Below are 20,723 nucleotides of genomic sequence, written 5' to 3'. Positions count from 1 at the left end.
ACTAAAAATAGTTGTTTGGTAATCAAATATAAAAAACTACATTAAAAACAATGAAAGTATTAGGTAGAACTGTGCTTAATGATCACTATAAAAAGATAAAAAGTATATACGATAGATAAACTTTAAAAAAATAGAAGCTACTTTTAAAAGCATACTAGATCGTTTTTAAAAACAAGCCCTTAAAACCAGAAGCAATATCAATAAGCATGCCCAAAAAAATTTATCAAACACCATTATTATGCATGATAGGAAACAAGGAAAACTAGAAAGGAGAAAAGAAAACCTGACCTCACAAAGCTTTAAAAATGCAGAACTAGTGAAAAGCAGCATTAAGCTCTATGAAAGAATACTTCACCAAGCTCTGCTTGAGGGCTCCCACTATAGCATCTTCATGGCTATCCAAAGACATAATAGGCCTTGCAAGACTTGGTAGTGCGGATTCTATCTGCAATTATCACAGAGAAAATCGAAACCGAGATAAGCATTGTTGCTCTTTAGTCAACAAAATGATACGAAGAGAAGATCAAAGATACAGTGAATACTAACACATCACCTCTATCATTGTTTTTTTATTAAGCATGGTTATAGAAAATAGTAAATAAACTATAAATAATCATACAACTATCTTCTTAATATAAACTGTTGGGCAAAAACCGTGTCGAGGAACCAAACCAACCGCCGATCAAAGAGGGCCAAAACCAACCAAAATCAATGTACAAACAAAAATACCAATTTTAACGTGGTTCGGCAATTGCCTACGTCCACGGGGAAAAAAGGGGATGGAGTTTTCACTAATAGAGAAGAAGGGCACAACTTGAGATTACAAATCACACGAAGGAACAAACTAATCTCACCAACAAAGCTCTTAATCTCTCTAAACCCTAATCAAATAGCTCAGAAAATACCTCTTTTCTATGCTCCAAATATCCCAAACTCTTGCCTTACTAATCAAATAGCTCAGAAAATACCTCTTTTCTATGCTCCAAATATCCCAAACTCTTGCCTTAAGAAACCCTAGAACGTATATTGGTATTTATAAATATCCCAAACTCTTGCCTTAAGAAACCCTAGAACGTATATTGGTATTTATACAAACACCAAAATCCAAGTCAGAATAGGAAACTCAAACTGGGCCTGACCCGATACGCGATCGACCGGGCCCAACGACAGAGTCTGTAAATGCGTTACAGGGTCTGGTGGTTGACCGCGACAGCCGACTGCGGCGGTCGACTGCGACAAACGACAGAGCCCAAAAATCTCCTACAGGGTCACGCGGTCGACCGCACCAAGTCCAGGCTCATGCTTGAGCCTGTGTACATTCGCGGTCGACCGGCCTTGTGCCGCGGTCGACCATGCAGCTCCAAAACAGTTCCATGTGGTCTTCCAACACCTGTTCTTCACCAAACTTCTCGCGGTTTCTTTAATTCTCTACATCGGCGAAGTTTCTACCAAAACTAAGCCGACACCAACCAAGCAAAATACCTCACTTGCTGCTTCTCAATCCTCAACAAGTCAAGACCCAAACGAGAGTGCGAACACTCACCCCAACGTCGGTATCTACTCACCAAATCAGCTGTATCATAAAGACTACCTACGTATCCTCTTGCCCAAGTAATCAAGCATTCACGTAGTTCACCCAAACGACCTCCAAAGGCCCTCAATCAAGTAGAAAAGTCTGCAACTCTTCCCCAATATCGTCAACGGATCTGTAACTAATAGCGGCCCCAAACTGATATAAATCAAACACCTCCATCTGAGGCGAACCAATGACTGTATCCAAATCATGTCCACCAGCTGCAACCGAATCCAAAACCAATCCATCATCTGCATCCAAAATCAAATGATCCCCAACCTGTGCCACCTCAGCTGGAATATCAAATGACGCATATGATCTGGAGTATGTGGAATAAGTTCCACCCAACGTGAAGTAGCATTACACTCCACCTGCTACGATATCCAAATGACTTGATCAACACTCTCCACCTGCTAAGAGTCAAAAGTGACATTCCTCCTGCTCAGAACAAAATCAGAAGCTCCCAAACGATAATCAAATGAGCCTCCGAATCCTAAACGTGCAATCGGATCAAATCTCACATCCTCGATGTGACCAAATGCTGGGTAACCAAATATTCGACGCCAACCAAAATCTGAAGCAGCTCCACTAGATCCAATAACTCCTAATACAGCAGTCGACGACCTATAACTAAGATGACCCAACTATGTTGAAACTCCAGAACCAGAACCAATGCTCGACAACCAACGCCGATCCTCCTCCTGAAAGGAACGACCCATCGAAATTGTTATCTCATCTCGTCGCCCCAAAGTCTCCACATCAATAAAGTGTTTCAAGTTGCCATGAGCTCAGCACAAACGTAAGAAAGGACTCCTACCAAAGCTAGAACAACGAGTTACCTTTCTGCCAATACACTTCTTCTAATTGTTATTGACTTCTAGGACTTTACACCAACGGGAACTGGTTGTGACCCAATAATGCCTAGAACAATCACCACTTGTGGAAACTATAAAATGATTACCTCTCAATGATGCTTCTTTGGAAGGCCCCCAAATGCCTGACTGAACACCTCCTAAACAACCCCTCGCTCGATGGATAGAAGTGCCTAACTCCACCACGGTCTTGCTCATCCCAATGTGCTCAAAGGACTTCCATCTGCAGGTCAAAGTACTCCTCAACAACCTATGTACGGCATCACCAATCATATATCCCAGCACCAAACAATGCCACAGTCTAGCCAAAGAAGTCGTCAGCGCTCTATCAATTACCGTGCTCCCAAGCAAATAGTATAAGTTACTCCTTCCGACGCCCTTCATTACAATCATGAACCCAAATGTAACCTTCAAACGTGCATCCGCCAAGGTCACCCTATAGCATGCTACTTCCAAAGCTCCAAGTAAAATGCTGTTCTTCTTCAACTGAGGAACAAAACTCACTCCAACCAACTCCCGAATCACTTCGTCACTCATCCTGATCCGAACGGTGCCAATACCACCAATAGTACATTCATGATCATTACCTATGAGAACAAAATTCTTTTTTTCCAACTCCTGAAAGCTGGAGAACCAATCCCTCCTAGGACAAATATGGTAAGCAGCACCCGAGTCCAACATCCACTCTATAGAGTAGGTAACATAAACTGACGGCAGTGCAGATAATGAGTAGCCCGAAGAATCCGAATCTGAATCGTTGCCACTAGCCTTGACAACATTCACCTCTGAAGCCTGAATAGCTTTCCCCTTATTCTTTCCGGCTTGATCATTCAACTTTGGGCATTCAGCTTTCCAATGTCCATCTTCTTTACAAAAAGCACACTGATTCCTACAAATTTCAAGATGTGCCCCTCTAGACTGTGACCTTCTACCTCGGTTTGAAACATTTGCTCTTACAACCAATGCCCCCGTTACCAGCTAAATAGAAGTCTTATTGTCCTTCTTCCTAAGTTGGTAATTCACTAATGCAGCGGTGACCTTACTATATGAAAGAGATGCATTCTCATTAATAAGAGTAAGGACAAACGTCTCATATTCCTCGTCGGGCAAGGAACTCAACAATAGCAACACATTGTCCTCATCTTCAACAATGACATCTACATTCGTCAATTCTGTAAGAAGCTTCGTGTAGTGGTTCATGTGATCACTAATGGATGTCCCCTTCTTCAATTGGAAGCGATAAAGCCTCCTCTTCAAATGCAAGCGGTTTTCAACGCTCTTCGTCAAGTACTTGCTCTCTAGGACCTCCCAAATCTTCTTCGCAGAAGTCTCATTCATCACATCATATTTTAGATCTTGAGTGAGACAAGACCTAATCACACCACACACTGTCCGATTCATCTTTTTTCAAACATTCTCATCAATATCGTCCGGTTTCCCATCCAACTCCAACGTATCTTCCAAATTCTGCGCATTGAGCGCATCCAAGACTTCGTATCGCCAAAGTCCAAAATTGTTAGTGCCATTGAACTTCTCCACGTTAATCTTCATCGAGTGGATACTCAACCTTTGGACAATCTTCACACCTGAAGAACCACCCTCAACTCCCTATTTCTCGGCCATAATCCTCAACACACCAACAACCAGTGCGGAAACAAACGAGAATAGATCCAAAACTGAGAAAAGAAAGAAGCTTTACCAAAAAAGATCCCACATTTCTCACCAACTGAAACCCTAGACGAGCTTCCCAAATTGATCTACTCCTCCAAATAGCCCAAGTGTAGCCCGAGCTTTGATACTAATTGTTGGGCAAAAATCGTGTCGAGGAACCAAACCAACCGCCGATCAAAGAGGGTCAAAACCAACCAAAATCAATGTACAAACAAAAACACCAATTTTAACGTGGTTCGGCAATTGCCTACGTCCACGGGGTAAGAAGGGGAAGGAGTTTTCACTAATAGAGAAGAAGAGTATAACTTGAGATTACAAATCACTCAAAGAAACAAACTAATCTCACCAACAAAGCTCTTAATCTCTCCAAATCAAATAGCTCAGAAAATACCTCTTTTCTGTGCTCCAAATATCCTAAACTCTTGCCTTAAGAAACCCTAGAACGTATATTGGTATTTATATAAATACCAAAATCCAAATCAGAATAGAAAACCCAAACTGGGCCTTACCCGATATGCGGTCGACCGCCACGGTCATCCGCGCCCAACGACAGAGCCTGTAAACGTTTTACAGGGTCTGGCGGTTGACAACGACGGTCGACCGCGACAAGCGACAGAGCCCAAAAATCTCCTACAGGGTCACGCTATCGACCGTGGGGTCGACCGCACCAAGTCCAGGCTCATGCCTGAGCCTGTGCACGTTCGCCACTAATCTGAACTGCTACAGCTCATCTTCTAGACCAGAAGGACCGCCACTAATCTGAACAACCTCAACGTCTTCCTTAAGATCCATCGGCAAGGTAATGTTACCTTCCAGGGCCAAGATAGAATCAGGAAGGTCCATCTCCTTCAATTTAACCCTTGTGATTTCACTACCCTGCTGCAATTTCTCAGCTTGAGTCCGAATTATGTCATCAACCATCTCAGTGTACCTGATTTCACTACCCTGCTGCAATTTCTCAGCTTGAGTCCGAATTATGTCATCAACCATCTCAGTGTACCTAGAGAGAGCCTTAGCACTAGTATCTGGTACGTTACCCGAGAACATCCTTTCCTTGCTAGCATCTAAAACTTCAGCCCTTGGCACTGGCTTACCAAGAGAGGCTGCAGGCAAAGTTGACAGAGAACTAGCTGTTAGTTTAGGGGGTGGATACCAACCTCCGTCGGCGACGAAGCTCCGACGAGCTTGAGGATCTGCGCAGATGAGCGTGGATGTCGACGGCGAACTCCAGGCTCAGTTCAAGATGGAGCTCGAGTAGGCGAGCTCGAAAATGGTGTTTCCGACCCCCGTGTTTTAGCAGCTCGACCCCCGCGTTTCAACAGCTCGACCCTCGTGTTCAGGACTCCGACGTCTGCGTTTTGGCTTTCCCACCCTCACGTCTGAGCGGACCGCTGGCGACAGGCTGTCGCCAGCCTGTCAACGATTCGCCTATAAAATTTAGGTGCTTTTTTCCCCTTTCGTTTTCTTCTAGCGGTGAATCCTCTTAACGCAGCAGCGTTCATCCCAAAATCACAGCAGCGATTTTCAATCCCCAGCTTTCATTCAACAGTGTTTGAAGGGGGATATTTAAGAAGAGAGAGAAAAGAGAAGAGGGTATTTATTGTGGGTATTAACACTATAGCTACAGTGTTCTATTTGAGAAATCTCAGTTTTGAGATTTGCTCTTCAATTATAATTTCTTGTTTGATTAATAAGAAATTAACTGTGTGGCTCCCGAGGACGTAGGCAGTTGCCGAACCTCGTAAATCTTGGTGTACTTTTTTCTATTCTGCGTTTCTGTTGTATTAGGGATTGAGGCATTTAATTCCCAACAACTGGTATCAGAGCGTGAAACGATCTAGAGGAAGTCATATTCAAGTGGGAGCCATGGCCGCAGATGAGGCAAAAATGAGACTTGAGAAATTTAATGGAACAGATTTCGGATTCTGAAAAATGCAGATAGAGGATTATCTGTATCAGAAAAATCTGTATCAACAACTATCGGGGAAGAAGCCAGATTCTATGAAGGTAGATGAGTGGAACCTTCTAGATAGACAAGCCCTCGGAGTTATCAGATTGACGTTGACTCGCAATGTTGCGTTCAACATAGCAAAGGAGAAGACCACGGCAGGTCTTATGGCAGCACGCCCAAATATGTATGAGAAGCCATCAGCCGCGAACAAAGTTCATTTGATGCGGCGGTTATTCAATCTGAAAATGGCGGAAGGCGCGTCAGTAGCACAACACCTCAATATGTATGAGAAGCCATCAGCCGCGAACAAAGTTCATTTGATGCGGTGGTTATTCAATCTGAAAATGGTGAAAGATGCGTCAGTAGCACAACACCTCAATGAACTTAATACGGTTACAACCCAATTGAGTTCAGTTGAGATTGAGTTTGATGAGAAAGTTCAGGTGTTGATACTTTTGTCTTCCCTACTAGAGAGTTGGAACGCTACAGTCACGGCAGTGAGTAGCTCATCGGGAAAGAAAAAGTTGAAGTTCGACGACGTTCGTGATTTGGTTCTCAGTGAGGAGATCCGACGAAGAGAGACGGGTGAAGCTATAACCTCTTCAGTATTGCATATAGAGTCAAGAGGTAGAAATTCAACCAGAGAAAATGGACGAGGAAAATCAAACTTCAGAGGTAGATCAAAGGACATGAGGTCTAAATCAAGGAATCCAAGTAACAGCTCGAAGGCTATCGAGTGTTGGAATTGTGGAAAGACCGGGCATTACAAGAATCAGTGCAAAAGTGCACAGAAGGAGAAGGAGGCGAAGGCAGAGGTGAATGTCACCTCCACCTCAGGAGGAGACGACGCATTGATATGCTCTTTGGAGAGCAAGGAGGAATCTTGGGTGTTAGATTCAGGAGCGTCGTTCCATGCTACCTCTCAGAAAGAATTCTTCGAGAAGTATACCCCCGGAAATCTTGGATACGTATATCTTGGTGATGATCAACCATGTGCTATTGTGGGCAAAGGCGTGGTGAAAATTAAGTTGAACGGGTCAGTATGGGAGCTGAAGGATGTCAGGCATATTCCCGACCTGAGAAAGAATTTAATATCCGTAGGCCAGTTGGCTGGCGAAGGTTATACCACGACCTTCCATGGAGATGATTGGAAGATCTCAAAGGGCGCAATGACGATTGCCCGAGGCAAGAAGACTGGTACCCTGTATATGACAGCAGGTGCACGTTATTCGATCTCAGTTGCAGCAGGCAATGAGACTTCAAAACTGTGGCACCAGAGACTCGGTCATATGAGTGAGAAGGGGATGAAGATCATGCACACAAAGGGAAAACTCCCAGGACTGCAGTCAGTGGAGATGGATATGTGTGAAGAATGTATACTTGGAAAGCAGAAGAGAGTCAGCTTTCAGACAAGTGGCAGAACCCCTAGGAAAGAGAAGCTAGAGCTCGTTTACTCAGATGTTTGGGGACCAAACACCACCGCGTCCATTGGTGGAAAACACTACTTCATGACTTTTATCGATGATCACTCTCGGAAAGTGTGGGTCTACTTTCTGAAGCATAAGTCAGAAGTATTTGAGGCTTTCAGGAGATAGAAAGCTATGGTCGAGAATGAGACCGGTCTGAGAATAAAGAAGCTCAGGACTGAGGCTTTCAGGAGATAGAAAGCTATGGTCGAGAATGAGACCGGTCTGAGAATAAAGAAGCTCAGGACTGACAATGGTGGTGAGTATGAAGACACCGGATTCAAGAAGTTCTGCTATGAGCACGGGATCAGAATGGAGAGAACCGTGCCCGGCACGCCTCAGCAAAATGGTGTAGCGGAGTGGATGAACCGAACGTTGACAGAGAGAGCCAGAAGCATTCGAGTACAGTCAGGCCTACCGAAGCAATTATGGGCAGAAGCGGTCAACACAGTAGCTTACTTGATCAACCGAGGTCCATCGGTTCCATTGGAGCACAGAATACCAAAGGAGGTATGGTGCGGAAAGGAGGTAAAACTCTCACATCTTAAAGTTTTCGGTTGTGTAGCTTACGTGCACATTAGTGATCAAGGCAGGAATAAGCTTGATCCCAAGTCAAAGAAATGCACTTTTATCGGCTATGGTGAAGATGAGTTCGGCTACCGCATTTGGGACAACGAAAACAAGAAGGTGACCTGAAGTAGAGATGTGATATTCAACGAGAAGGTGATGTACAAGGACATGCACAAGACAAATGACTCAGAGAGCAAGTCAATATTTGTAGATGCAGATGATGTCCCGAATAACCTCTCGGAAGAACCCAATGCAGAGGGTCCTCAGCCAGAAGAGCCTGTTGGACAAGATGGTGCGCAGGAGCCCAACGCACCAGCTCCGATATTAAGAAGATCTTCTCGTCCTCCTGTACCCAACAGGAGATACATGAACTATATGTTGCTGTGGGGAGCCTGAAAGCTTTGATGAAGCTTGTCAGTGTGGAGATGCGAGCAAGTGGGAGCTTGCAATGAAAGATGAGATGAAGTCTCTCATATCAAACCAGACGTGGGAACTAGCTGAGTTGCCCACGGGTAAGAAGGCACTCCACAACAAATGGGTGTACCGGGTGAAAGAGGAGCAGGATGGTTCCAGAAGATATAAAGCCCGACTGGTTGTCAAAGGTTTCCAGCAGAAGGAAGGAATTGACTACACCGATATTTTCGCTCCCGTGGTGAAGCTAAATACTATCAGAACCGTGATGAGTATTGTAGCAATTGAAGATCTTCATCTCGAGCAGTTAGGCGTGAAGACGACGTTTCTTCACGAAGATCTAGAAGAGGAGATATACATGCACCAGCCAGAAGGTTTCTCAGAAGAAAAGAAGAAGAATCTGGTGTGCAGACTCAAGAAGAGCTTGTATGGCCTGAAACAAGCCCCAAGACAGTGATACAAGAAGTTTGACGGCTTCATGCACAAGGAAGGTTTCCAGAAGTGCAACGCAGACCACTGTTGCTACTTCAAAAGATATCAGTCCAGCTATATCATCCTACTGCTGTATGTTGATGATATGGTGGTTGCAGGAGCAGATATGGAGGATATCAAGAGTTTGAAGCAGCAGCTGTCAAAGGAGTTTGACATGAAGGACTTGGGTCCAGCGAAGAAGATCATTGGAATGCAAATCACGAGAGACAAGAAGAAAGGGTTCTTGCAGTTGTCTCAGACGGAGTACATCAACCGTGTTTTGCAGAGATTCAACATGGGCGATGCCAAGCCTGTGAGCACACCCTTGGCTAGCCATTTCCGTCTATCGAAGGATCAGTCTCCTCAGTCAGAAAAAGAGAAAGAGAGTATGGTTCAGGTTCCTTACGCCTCAGCTATCGGAAGCTTGATGTACGCAATGGTCTGTACGAGACCAGACATTGGCCATGCACTGGGAGTGGTCAGCCGGTTTATGTCGAATCCAGGAAAAGCTCATTGGGAGGCGGTCAAGTGGATTCTGAGATATCTGCGAGGCACCACACAGAAGTGTTTGCACTTTGGTAAGGGAGAGGTAGAAGTGCAAGGGTACGTAGATGCAGACTTCGGCGGTGAAGTCAATCACCGAAGAAGCACCACCGGCTATGTATTCACCGTTGGAACTACAGTTGTTAGTTGGATGTCACAGGTACATAAGATCGTTACCCTATCCACTACAGAAGCTGAGTATGTTGCAGTGACTGAAGCCAGTAAAGAGATGATATGGCTTCAGGGTTTGTTAACAGAGTTGGGATTCAAACAGGAAAAGAATGTTTTGCACAGTGATAGTCAGAGTGCAATACACTTGGCGAAGAATTCAGCATTTCATTCTAGAATGAAGCATATTGCTCTTCGGTACCACTTCATCAGATCCCTGTTGGAAGATGACGTGTTAAAACTGGAAAAGATTCTAGGAAGTAAGAATCCAGCAGACATGTTAACCAAGACGGTGACAGTTCAGAAACTGGAGTTGTGCGCAACTTCAGTTGGCCTTCATGCATAGATGATGAGGGCGGAGCCACACAGGAGAGGAGTTTGATGAGATAGCCCGTTGGCGTCGGTTTGGTCTCCAAGTGGGAGATTGTTAGTTTAGGAGGTGGATACCAACCTCCGCCGGCGACGAAGCTCCGACGAGCTTGAGGATCCGCGCAGATGAGCGTGGATGTCGACGGCGAACTCCAGGCTCAGTTCGAGATGGAGCTCGAGCAGGCAAGCTCGAAAATGGTGTTTCCGACCCCCGTGTTTCAGCAGCTCGACCCCCGCGTTTCAGCAGCTTGACCCCCGCGTTCAGGACTCCGACGTCAGCGTTCTGGCTTTCCCACCCTCGTGTCCGAGCGGACCGCTGGCGACAGGCTGTCGCCAGCCTGTCAACGATTCGCCTATAAAAGCAACCCCCAATGCCTAGGGTTTAGGTGCTTTTTTCCCCTTTTGTTTTCTTCTGGCGGCGAATCCTCTTAACGCAGCAGCGTTCATCCCAAAATCACAGCAGCGATTTTCAATCCCCAGCTTTCATTCAACAGTGTTTGAAGGGGGATATTTAAGAAGAGAGAGAAAAGAGAAGAGGGTATTTATTGTGGGTATTAACACTGTAGCTACAGTGTTCTATTTGAGAAATCTTAGTTTTGAGATTTGCTCTTCAATTGTAATTTCTTGTTTGATTAATAAGAAATTGACTGTGTGGCTCCCGAGGACGTAGGCAGTTGCCGAACCTCGTAAATCTTGGTGTACTTTTTTCTATTCTGTGTTTCTGTTGCATTAGGGATTTAGATGGTTATTTCCCAACACTAGCAGCTGGTATCCTCTGTAGATAAACCCGATCATTCTCCTTCACAGCCCTCCCAAGATTACGATTCATATCGCTCTCCGGTTTGGACACGGAATCAAGAAGAGGCGCAGCAACTCCCTTGGAAGATTTCTTTGCATCCGAGAGTGCACCTAATCCAATTTTGAGGCGTGCTATTTCTTCAGCAATCTCGTCTTTACTGAGAAGCTCTAAGGCGTACCTATAACAAGACTCAGCGTAGAACTGGGCAGACTTTGACTGCACGTGAGAGATCCATGTGCGATCAAAATGCTGGTTAAGAGGAGCAGAGTTCAGAGCTGCATAAGCTTCTTCATAGTAGAGACAAACCTACAAAATTCACCAAAAATCAACTATATTAGATAATGATCGAGTTGCATATGTGGTATCTCTTTCAAAATCTGGAAAAATATTTATAGTAGAAGTGCATTTGTAGTAAGAACCCATGAATAAGCTGATGGAAGAATATGGATATAAATTGTTTGCCCATCGAAAGTAGTCTCCAGAATATGGATATAAAATGTTTCCCTTATTTTCATGTTCTTGATCTGATTGTCCAGAACCGTCTACTCTATATGCAGTACTCAATCCATCACACTATAGAAGTGCCTAAATCGAAGTTCAATGTTGAGGAACTAAAACTAATCGATCAAGAACAGTCATTCACTGCATGAAAAAGATATCTTAAATTGCTAACGTCTCACATTTTCCTTCATTTCTCTACATACCAACTGATACTCACAAAATCAAAGAAAAACCTCTACATCACAATTAAATTACCCACAAGACTAAAACGAATATTAATATTAAAAAAAATTGGTATCCTGGTATCACTTGATAATGTTACATGTCGTGAGTTGCAGTTTTGGTATCTCTTCACAATATGGCAATAGTATTTATGTACCGCATTCCTCGAGTAACAACTAATGAATATATATTTAACTGATTGAACAATATCTAAATGTTCTTGATCTAATTGCCTTCAAGTCCTACTCTTAAGTAATGAATGAAACCACTGACTAAAATCATATTCAACTTTCACAGTCTAAAAGAAATCAATCAACACCTATAATTGATTGATTGAACAAGATATACTATGTTTCCAGCCCACGTACACCAAATGTGTGACAATTCCCTTCATTTCTCTACAACCCATAGAATTCATAAAATTAAGGAAATGCTCTACATCAAATTAAACTGCTCTACAAAACTTGAACTAATTTAAATGAAGACCAGCACATAAATGTAGCATTTACCTGCCTCGCAACCTTCGAGCAAAGCCCCGGGGGCTTCCCATCCCCAATAACCTTCTCAAAAAAACACACTGCTGCGCCTGCGGCCAACTCGACCCCCTCCCCCCACTCACCCACCCCCACCTATTCATCGCACTCTCGCGGCGAGCACTCCACTGTCGCGGCTCCCCGCGCCGCACCCGTTCAACTCGCCGTCTCTTCAACAACACCAAATGCCCCGCCAGCTGAAACGCATTACACGCCACTTAATCCCTCCCTTTCCCCCTATCTGCGGACACAATTAACGCAATCTGCTATAAACCGCGCCCAATTGAACAAGATCGCAGCTTTTTAAACTGGATCGGACGAACAGTGTCGCCTTCTTATAGGTTTAAACGCCGTCGTACCACATGAAGGAGAGGGACGAGGCTACGGTGGAACCAGGGCTCGATTAGGGTTAGGGCTTTGAAGTAAGAATGGAGCTGATCGCAGCAGAGATCGGCGGTTGCAGGAGGCGGGGGTCTCGAGCTCAGATCGGAGATTGCGGATCGTTCGAGATTCGTCTTCGGTGGATTGGGGTCGCCGCTCGGAGTAGTTGAGGGCGATGTAGTTTCGGAGGGGCGGTAGATGTCGGTGGCGGTGGTCTTCTTCTCGTGTACGGCGAGCATCACGTTACCGACGTCGATACCTTATCTCCCAAATATATGCAAATTTATCAAAAAAAAAAAAAAAAATTCATCCCCTCCCTCTCCCCCTCCTCCTCCTCTTCTCTCATTCCCCTCTCCTCCCCTCCTCCGCCTCCCCGCATCAGAAATCTGCCGTTGTGTTTCCTCTTGCTAGTTCACACTACGTAATTATGTTTACTTGCCTCCCAAGTCTCACAATACAATTAGCTTAATTTGATTAATCTAACAAGAAATCACATTGCTTTTTCTTGATTGATTTCTCATCCTTGTTCATCCGCATCCTTCAACTCCTCGTGTTACAATGAACGTGAAGAAGAAATGCAACAAAACGCCATCGACGATGAATACAACAAAGCTCTCCACACAAAGTCATACGCTGACATTTACTCAAGACTGCAGAATCAGCTGAAGGCATCCTCCAACATCTTCATACGATCTCCCAAAATGGAGGAACATGATGAAGATCAAGAGAAGAATTACAAGTTCTACCAAATCCCTGACTTCCTCCTCGAGCCAATGCAAGAACCACTCCTCGTTTCCACTTCCCCTTAACTTCACTTCTAACGGGTTCATCCACCACCTCAACAAGCTTCTCCATGACTTCTTCGACGCCGCATTTCAAGCAATTGAGGCATGTGTCTCCCTCCTCTCGGCCATAGACCACGTTCGCTCCCACCATCGCTCCATCCACCGCCTCCTGCCCTCACTACCCCACATTGATCCGTCGCCTCACTTCCTGTCACTGCAGGATCCGTCGAATTTTGAAGCTAGTAAACTTTACCAAGAAAGCAGCGGTGTGATCATCGTTGCTCTGGTAAGTGCAACATTGGTCGCAGCGGCGATTATTGCGTCTCATGGATTGGCTGCAGTGGTTGCAGCGCCGATAGCCCATTCCTCCCCTCCTCTGCCAGCTCAAGCTCTTCAAGTGGGAGTGTCCAGCATTGGTTATGCACTCGTTTTTCAAGGAGAGAATTATGATTTCTGATGCGGGGAGGCGTAGGAGGGGAGGAGATGGGAATGGGAGAGGAGGAGGACGAAGACAAGGAGGAGAGGGAGGGATGAATTTTTATTTTTGATAATTTTGGAAGATAAGGGGTTAAAAATAAATTTTCTTGTCGGAATTTTGGAAAAAATGATCTTATTATTGACAAAAAGGACGAGATTAAATGTCTTGTCGTCGGAGGAGTTTTAAAAAATACCAAACTAGCAAACACGTTCGTATAAATATACCAATTTGGTATCCGATTAAAATTAGGTAAACCCTCAAAGTGAGGGGTCTGATAATAATTCTACTAACATGCTAGGAAATAACTTTCCTATTTAGATAGGTCTAGTAATAACTCTACTAACATGCTAGGAAATAACTTTCCTATTTAGAAAGAAAGTTAGCTCTCATCGTTCCCAAATACTAGAAATGAAAGTTTTACATTAAATCTTATTTGACGGGTTATTCAGATTAATAAATGAGATAACTATGTTAACTCTTCTGCAACTTTTTGGTGCAAATCATACTTTTCATTTTACAAACATGTCAAGGTTCACCTTGAGGTTCACATTTTCTCACTTCAGACGAAAACGTTTTTTAAAGGAAATTAAACAAAATAAAAGAAAGGGAAACTTGGCACAGCTTAACTTAGGAAACAAAATGGCTCCTCAGAATGAAGACCGAGTATCCCTTGCTAAAATAATACATAGTAACAACCATAAAGAAAGAAAAGAATTAACATTTTTAGTGCCAAAAATTCTAAGCTAAAACCTTTCTTGTTCTCGTTGATTCACAAGATCAAAAAACAAAATTACACTCATAACAAATGAAAAACGGATTAAAAAATAAAGTATCAAGACCAAGACATTCAATAAACATACCCCATTTTAAAACTCAAAATTTCCTTCCTAGAAACTTTGCACATGTTATTATTTTGAACCTTTGCTTGCCTTCTTAGGACGAGGACGCCTCTTTTTGGAGGAATTCGATACTGACCTCCCATTCCTAGTATTCTGTTTAGAAGAGTTGTCGGGCTTTCGTTTCTTATTTGACAGTTGCAGTGAGGGATGATCTTCATCTTCAGAAGCAGAGTCGACTTTGGACTTGTCATCACTTATTTGACAGTTGCAGTGAGGGATGATCTTCATCTTCAGAAGCAGAGTCGACTTTGGACTTGTCATCACCATCCTCATCTGAACTCAAGACCAGGTCCTCGACCAGATCTTCATCACCCTCTACCTCATACTCTTCATGGCTGCGCTTCTTTGATTCTTTAGGCTTTTCCTTCGGAACCCTGCATATGATGTACATCAATAACCATACACAAAATAATATAGCACCAGAGGAAGATAAAAAGTTTGGCAGCAGGTAGAATTATACTTGGATTTCTTTTCAGGCAACCAGGATGAGCTAAAGACATTATTTGCTTCTTCCTCATCTGCTTCGTGTTCTTCATCCTCCTCAATTTCAGATAATTTGCTGCTAAATATAGAAGATTCTGCTCCCACAATAACACTGTCAATGGGAAAGGAAATAGATAAATAAGCATACATCAGAAGTCAAGTAAAAAAGGTAAGCAAACTAACATATTAAAGGGCAGTCCAATCGTTAGCAATAAAAAAAATCCTTCAACTGAAAAAGGAAGAGAAAGAAATATCTTTCACTTATCACATATAGCTACAAGGCAAACCTAGAATCCACCATTGCGTCAATCCTCTGTTGAGCTCTCAGGCGTAATTGATCAGCAAATTGGGAAAGAGGGCTGGACCCGGACTCCTTCTCAGCCTATAGCAAAATAATGTATCATCATAATATGGTCAAACACACATGTACAAAACATATACACACACAAAACAGGAAAGAGCAAAGAAACAAGTTGGACGTATCATACCTTAAGAAAGGATTCAATGGCTATTAAATCTGGTGAGATATCAGCAGTTGCACGCTTGGAATTAGTAACTTCTGAATTGGCCTCAACCTGTGGAAAAAGTGCAGAACAATCTATTATGACCGCAAACAAGCTTGAGAATATTGATTACTAGAACAACAAACAACAGTGTCTCTCATAGATAATACCTGGCGTATAAGATCTTTTATTTCCCTCCTAGACCTGTCAACATCTGTGGACTTGCAAAAGCTTCGAAGCCTAACAAGTGGAATAAATGACAGCTCAAAGAAGGCAGGAGAATAGCTCCACTGAGCCAAATGTTCAGCGAGTTCTTCAACCAAATAATATGTACATTCCTCCTGCAGGAGAATAGCTCCACTGAGCCAAATGTTCAGCGAGTTCTTCAACCAAATAATATGTACATTCCTCCTGGAAGGCGCGAGTTTTTAGTGTTGTCTTGTCAACCTGCCATAGAACTCACACATTAGTTACCATAGATAATGAAGTCAGATTATAACAAAGGGTAAATTTCATTTAATCCCCACTGAACTTCAGTGTGTTTACAACATACGAGGGTTAGTTGGAAGAAAGAAAGCTCAGGGGTTTTATGTGCAAAGACCCCCAAGTACAAAAGTTTTATGTGAAATTTACCCTTAAACAAATTGACGAAGCTCACCTGTTTAACACTAAGCAAATTGACTGCTTTACCTACACCCCCAGTGGAGCGTTTATGCAACTCTTTCATTTCCAACATATCAAGAAGGTGTGAAGACACAGGAATATAGGTACCAGTGGCTCCGGCTAGGCGGTTGAGCATTTTCATGCATCGAAGCCTGAGAGGGATGTATCGAGCCGTGGGAACCAGAGATGCTACACCAGAAATTATTTGAGCAAGTGGGTATGCTAAAGGCCCAAACTCAGCTTCTGAGTTATAGGCACAAATAACTCCAGTCCATAGTTCAAGACAACTGATGAATTGCCAATCATAGACCTTCTGATATGCTTTCTGGGGGGAGAAAGAGAATAAAAGATGAATATATTATAACTATCGTCTCTGGAATTTAGACTATGAAATATTGAAGCAAAATATTTAACAACTGACCAGCCAAAAGACTAAATTACTAGTATTATCAATAACAGTTTGCTTTATATGCACAAATTGTTGAATAATGTTATTTGCTAGATTTTTATAAGAAATGTAGAACATGTGATCCTTTGAAACTTGTGCCAACTTCAACAATCACCATGCTGGCTCCTCCAGATATGATTTTGCTAAATTCTCAACAAAAAATGTAGAACTACTTCTACAGGTAAGATGGTGGCACATAGAATTACCGCTCTAAATAGTAAATATTCACAGAAGAATATGGTCTGGAAACTAAGATCCATCAAAAAGAGTTTCCTAGTACTTTGATATAATTAGTGCAAAACAAGTTAGGCCCTTGCGTATATGATTAATGACTGCCAAACGTTTTACTTTTTTCCTTATAAATGTTTTGTTTCCACTTCCCTTTACTCATCTGCTTACCGTGGTGGAAGGTACTTGGGTGGCTAAGTTGCATGGGTGCAGGTACGGTCACCGGTATAGGTATGTGTACGGGACACGAAAAATTTGTAAAAGAGAGAGTATGGGTACATGGCTATGTATATAGTATGCAGTAATTATAGTTTTTTCCTGTTACTTAGTTTCAGAAACATATTGCTCCCGTTGAGTAGGGAACTCTCACTATGGCCTTAAGTTGACCAGTAAACAATTCAGTAATGAGTTGTGCCTCATTGGTGAACCATTTTGATGGGGTAAGTCTTAGATGGATATGAATTTGATGAATAAAGCCCTTTATCCTTCAACAAAAATGATTGCCTATGATAATTGACTTCATCTAGAAGGTAAATCAAGGTTGTAATCAAACGAGTTGTTGTAGTATAGAGGTAAAGATACTTTATTCCCAAGTATATATTGGTTCAATTTTGCCTCTTAGTGTAGGCAGAATAGGTATATAATTCATATGTGCTTGATAACTAAAGTACAACTAATCCAAGTATCCAACATGTATCTTCAAACAAAACTTCCTCCTACACTGCACTATAACACGTTATTTCACCAACATAACTCGGAAGCAAAAGCCATACATGTTGCATGAATAGAAGGTGTAATTACATATATAAGGAGATAGAATCAAGAAAAGCATGAATAAAGGATGAGAAATGGCTTATTTGATTCACATCCAGTTGCTTCTTGCTCTTGCTTCCATCTCGCTGTTTTTTGTTGTTCTTCTCTTTAACTACCTTTTCCAGAAGTAAAAAGGAGTTGTTGTAAAAAAAGGAAAAAATGTTGGTCATGCAACTTAAACCACACATTTGAGGGGAAAAAGACCACCAGAGGGTCGACGATTACCTTATCCCCTCTTACAGTAAGGGCGTCTCGTAATATCACGCCCAGTTGACGGATGAATACAAAAGCATGTTGATATGCACTTGGTACGTCCACTCCATAGAGTTCAGTTACACAATTTCCAAGAAAATGAATGTGCTGCTGCTTTGATCTACTTACAGATTTAGATAATTTACAATTCATCACATAGGCCTTGTACATACCCTTGAGGCAAGTATCAAGGCAATCCGAACCAAGTCGAACACACAAGTCCCTTAGGAATAGGAATGACACAATTGGGAGTGCACCTCTTCCAGTGCCCCATGAATGGAGTGCTACCTGAAATATTATGCTTGGATTTAACATTAACCAAAAAATCATTTAATCTTTGAAACACAAATTTATCCCACATGTATAAACAATGTAGATTAGAGGTCACACTTATAAGCCACCATGTTATATATAGTGTGTGATGCAAAATAATCATATACCTTGATGTATTTCCTCAAGAGAGTAGGAAAGGCAGCTAAAAATACACCTGATGCCTTCACGCGTTTCAAGGTGAACGAGATCATCTGCTCATCGGTCATTTCTGTCAATATGTGAAGTGTGTTGCTAAGATATATCCTCATTAAAGTGCCATGTTTCGTCCAGGTTTTTGTGGTTGTTAGATCCATAATTGTTTCCTTTCTCCCTCCAGTGTTTGGAGCACCAAGCAAACCACGGAGAATGCCATCCATTTCATTCAGAACAAACACCATTATTTTATTGAAAACATTGCTCGAGACGATACTAAATTTTGGTGATGTGACATCACTGTCATCACCGCAATGGCAGGCAAAACGAAAGGCCCGCAACATAGATCTAATTGCACCAAGCCTTCTTTCTTCTTTAATTGCTTTGCACCAGGAATCAACCATTGCAGTTGTAACTGCTTTTTCTGGCTTCTTTTGTGACTCCACAGCGGGTTGAGTTTCCTCATCAGCCTCGAAAATCGTTTCTTCATCCTCCTAACCAATACAAGAAACACACAAGTTAATTCACCAGTTTTAAAAATTAAGAACTAGTCGTCATAAATTAATATAAAAACTACACACATCAATGTCTTTGTTATTGAACTCCAGAAGCTCCTTATCATGGTCTTTCAGATATTGATAGAACTCCGGATCCTGTATCGAGAGAAGAATAAAGTAAAGAGTCACAAATAATACAAACGGATCACAGTAAAAATTATGATCAGATACCATAACCTTCATAAAGAACATGAGTACCAACGATGCATTAGTGGAACTACTAATAGGAAATATGCCTCATTTATAAGCTGAAATTATAAATTTCTAGAACAGTAAAATCTAGAAATTAAGGCTGATGACTTGCATAATCCTATACCCAAAACAATATGAACTTGTAAAACAGATACACATTGTTTTGTGTAATTTCACAGTACAAGTTTATATTGTTTTGTGTAATTTCTAGAACATGAGTACGAACGATGCATAATCCTAAACCCAAAACTGTGAATTAAAAAAGAACATTTGGGGTACAAAGATTGCACCTTTTCTTGAAGCCTTTGCAGCTGCTCGACATGCTCTTTAGCTTTTTTGCGGGAAAGGTACACGCTTTGGCCGCCTGCAGGGTTGCTAATATCTAATTCCGCAGTCAGCTAAAGCTATCTCATTTCGTACGGGGAAAATAAAGAAAATAGCAAAAAAGAAAAGCTAGGAAAATTATTGGAGAGGAAAGAATACCTGAATCCTCAGTATCTGATGACATGGTCATGAGATCCCGAAAACGACGTGGAAGAAGGAGCGCGAATCGACGAGCTGGCGACAACTGATCACCTCCGACGAGGCCGGAGGTGGGGCTAGGGCTAGGGCTAGGGCTAGGGCTAGGATGAGAGAGAGACGACGCGGTGAGCTAAATCCCTGCTGAGTACATTGGTGGCAAATTCCTTACCCGACCCGTTTTCAGCGGGCACAGCGGGCTGGTAAACGACCGAGTCAGAGCGAATATCTTGCTATTCGAGTTCGAATTCAACCCTAACCCACATGTTCGAATTCGTGTTCTTATCCCACTCGAAGACTTAATGATCATTCGAATTCGATTCGAGAACTTATATTAGCATTCAGTAAGTATTCATGAATGTTCGTTTAGCAACTAATTTCAGTCAAAATTAAAAAAAAACGAATTTTTTTTAAGCTTTATCTTACATTTTGATGAAAGGATGGTAGATTGGGGTGGTCGAGGACACGCCGGAGAGGGATGAGAGCTTCGAGACTCGAGAGGAAGAGAGCATCGACGGAGAAGGAGACTGTCGACGGCCGAAGAGACTGTCGAAGACGAGTGAGGGCCGAGCGGCTGAGAGAAGGAGGCTTAGAAAATGGAAAAGCCCCATCCTAGCATCCCCTCTTGAGTATTTATATAGGTTATATTTGTATATAAAAGTTGAGATAAGTAGTATTTGCAAAATAGTTTAATTAGTATGACTCAGATGTAATAAGATGTAAAAAGTTATCGAATAGTTAAAATCAATCGAATCGAACATATATTTGGTTAAATTATTTTTATTATAAATCGAATATCTAAAAAATATTTGTTTAATACTAAATAAACTATCGAATCGAACTTGATTGAATATCTGACCGAATAATAACCACACTGTTTATTAATTATTCGGTTTACTTCTACCCCTAGGCACGAGGTCATTAAATGGGTACACGT

At 42.3% G+C, this 20,723-nt stretch overlaps 1 protein-coding gene and 1 pseudogene across 6 annotated transcripts; both read right to left on the bottom strand.

Moving 5' to 3' along the window:
* LOC109832356 lies at positions 314-13,437 on the bottom strand (annotated as a pseudogene).
* LOC109821774 (nucleolar complex protein 2 homolog) lies at positions 14,405-20,396 on the bottom strand. 6 transcript variants are annotated; one of them, XM_020387939.1, is made up of 15 exons: positions 20,213-20,396; positions 19,751-20,114; positions 19,558-19,649; positions 19,100-19,171; positions 18,494-19,012; positions 18,027-18,341; positions 17,855-17,917; positions 16,308-16,637; positions 16,050-16,096; positions 15,820-15,979; positions 15,635-15,721; positions 15,434-15,528; positions 15,124-15,258; positions 14,892-15,037; positions 14,405-14,821 (listed from the first exon to the last, which is right to left on the bottom strand). In XM_020387939.1, exons 2-15 carry the CDS (start codon positions 19,779-19,781, stop codon positions 14,673-14,675), a joined length of 2,241 nt encoding a protein of 746 aa, XP_020243528.1. In that variant the 5' UTR covers positions 19,782-20,114; positions 20,213-20,396; the 3' UTR covers positions 14,405-14,672. The 6 variants fall into 6 exon arrangements, with proteins under 6 accessions (XP_020243528.1, XP_020243524.1, XP_020243539.1 ...); XM_020387935.1 differs by having other exon boundaries at positions 19,751-20,084; XM_020387950.1 differs by having other exon boundaries at positions 19,558-19,631; positions 19,751-20,084.

The sequence above is a fragment of the Asparagus officinalis genome, chromosome 1, assembly GCF_001876935.1.
Source record: "Asparagus officinalis chromosome 1, Aspof.V1, whole genome shotgun sequence".
Taxonomy (NCBI): Eukaryota; Viridiplantae; Streptophyta; class Magnoliopsida; order Asparagales; family Asparagaceae; genus Asparagus; species Asparagus officinalis.
This window is presented reverse-complemented; position numbering and strand designations above follow the sequence as displayed.

Bases quoted from the DNA above. Each gene is read 5' to 3' on its own strand.
- LOC109821774 (XM_020387939.1), bottom strand. From the start codon at position 19,781: ATGACCATGTCATCAGATACTGAGGATTCAG. The intron at 17,918-18,026 runs GTAATCGTCGAC...CTTCTGGAAAAG, and splicing joins TTACTGTAAGAGGGGATAAG to GTAGTTAAAGAGAAGAACAA. The intron at 15,529-15,634 runs GTATGATACGTC...ATTTTGCTATAG, and splicing joins CCATTGAATCCTTTCTTAAG to GCTGAGAAGGAGTCCGGGTC.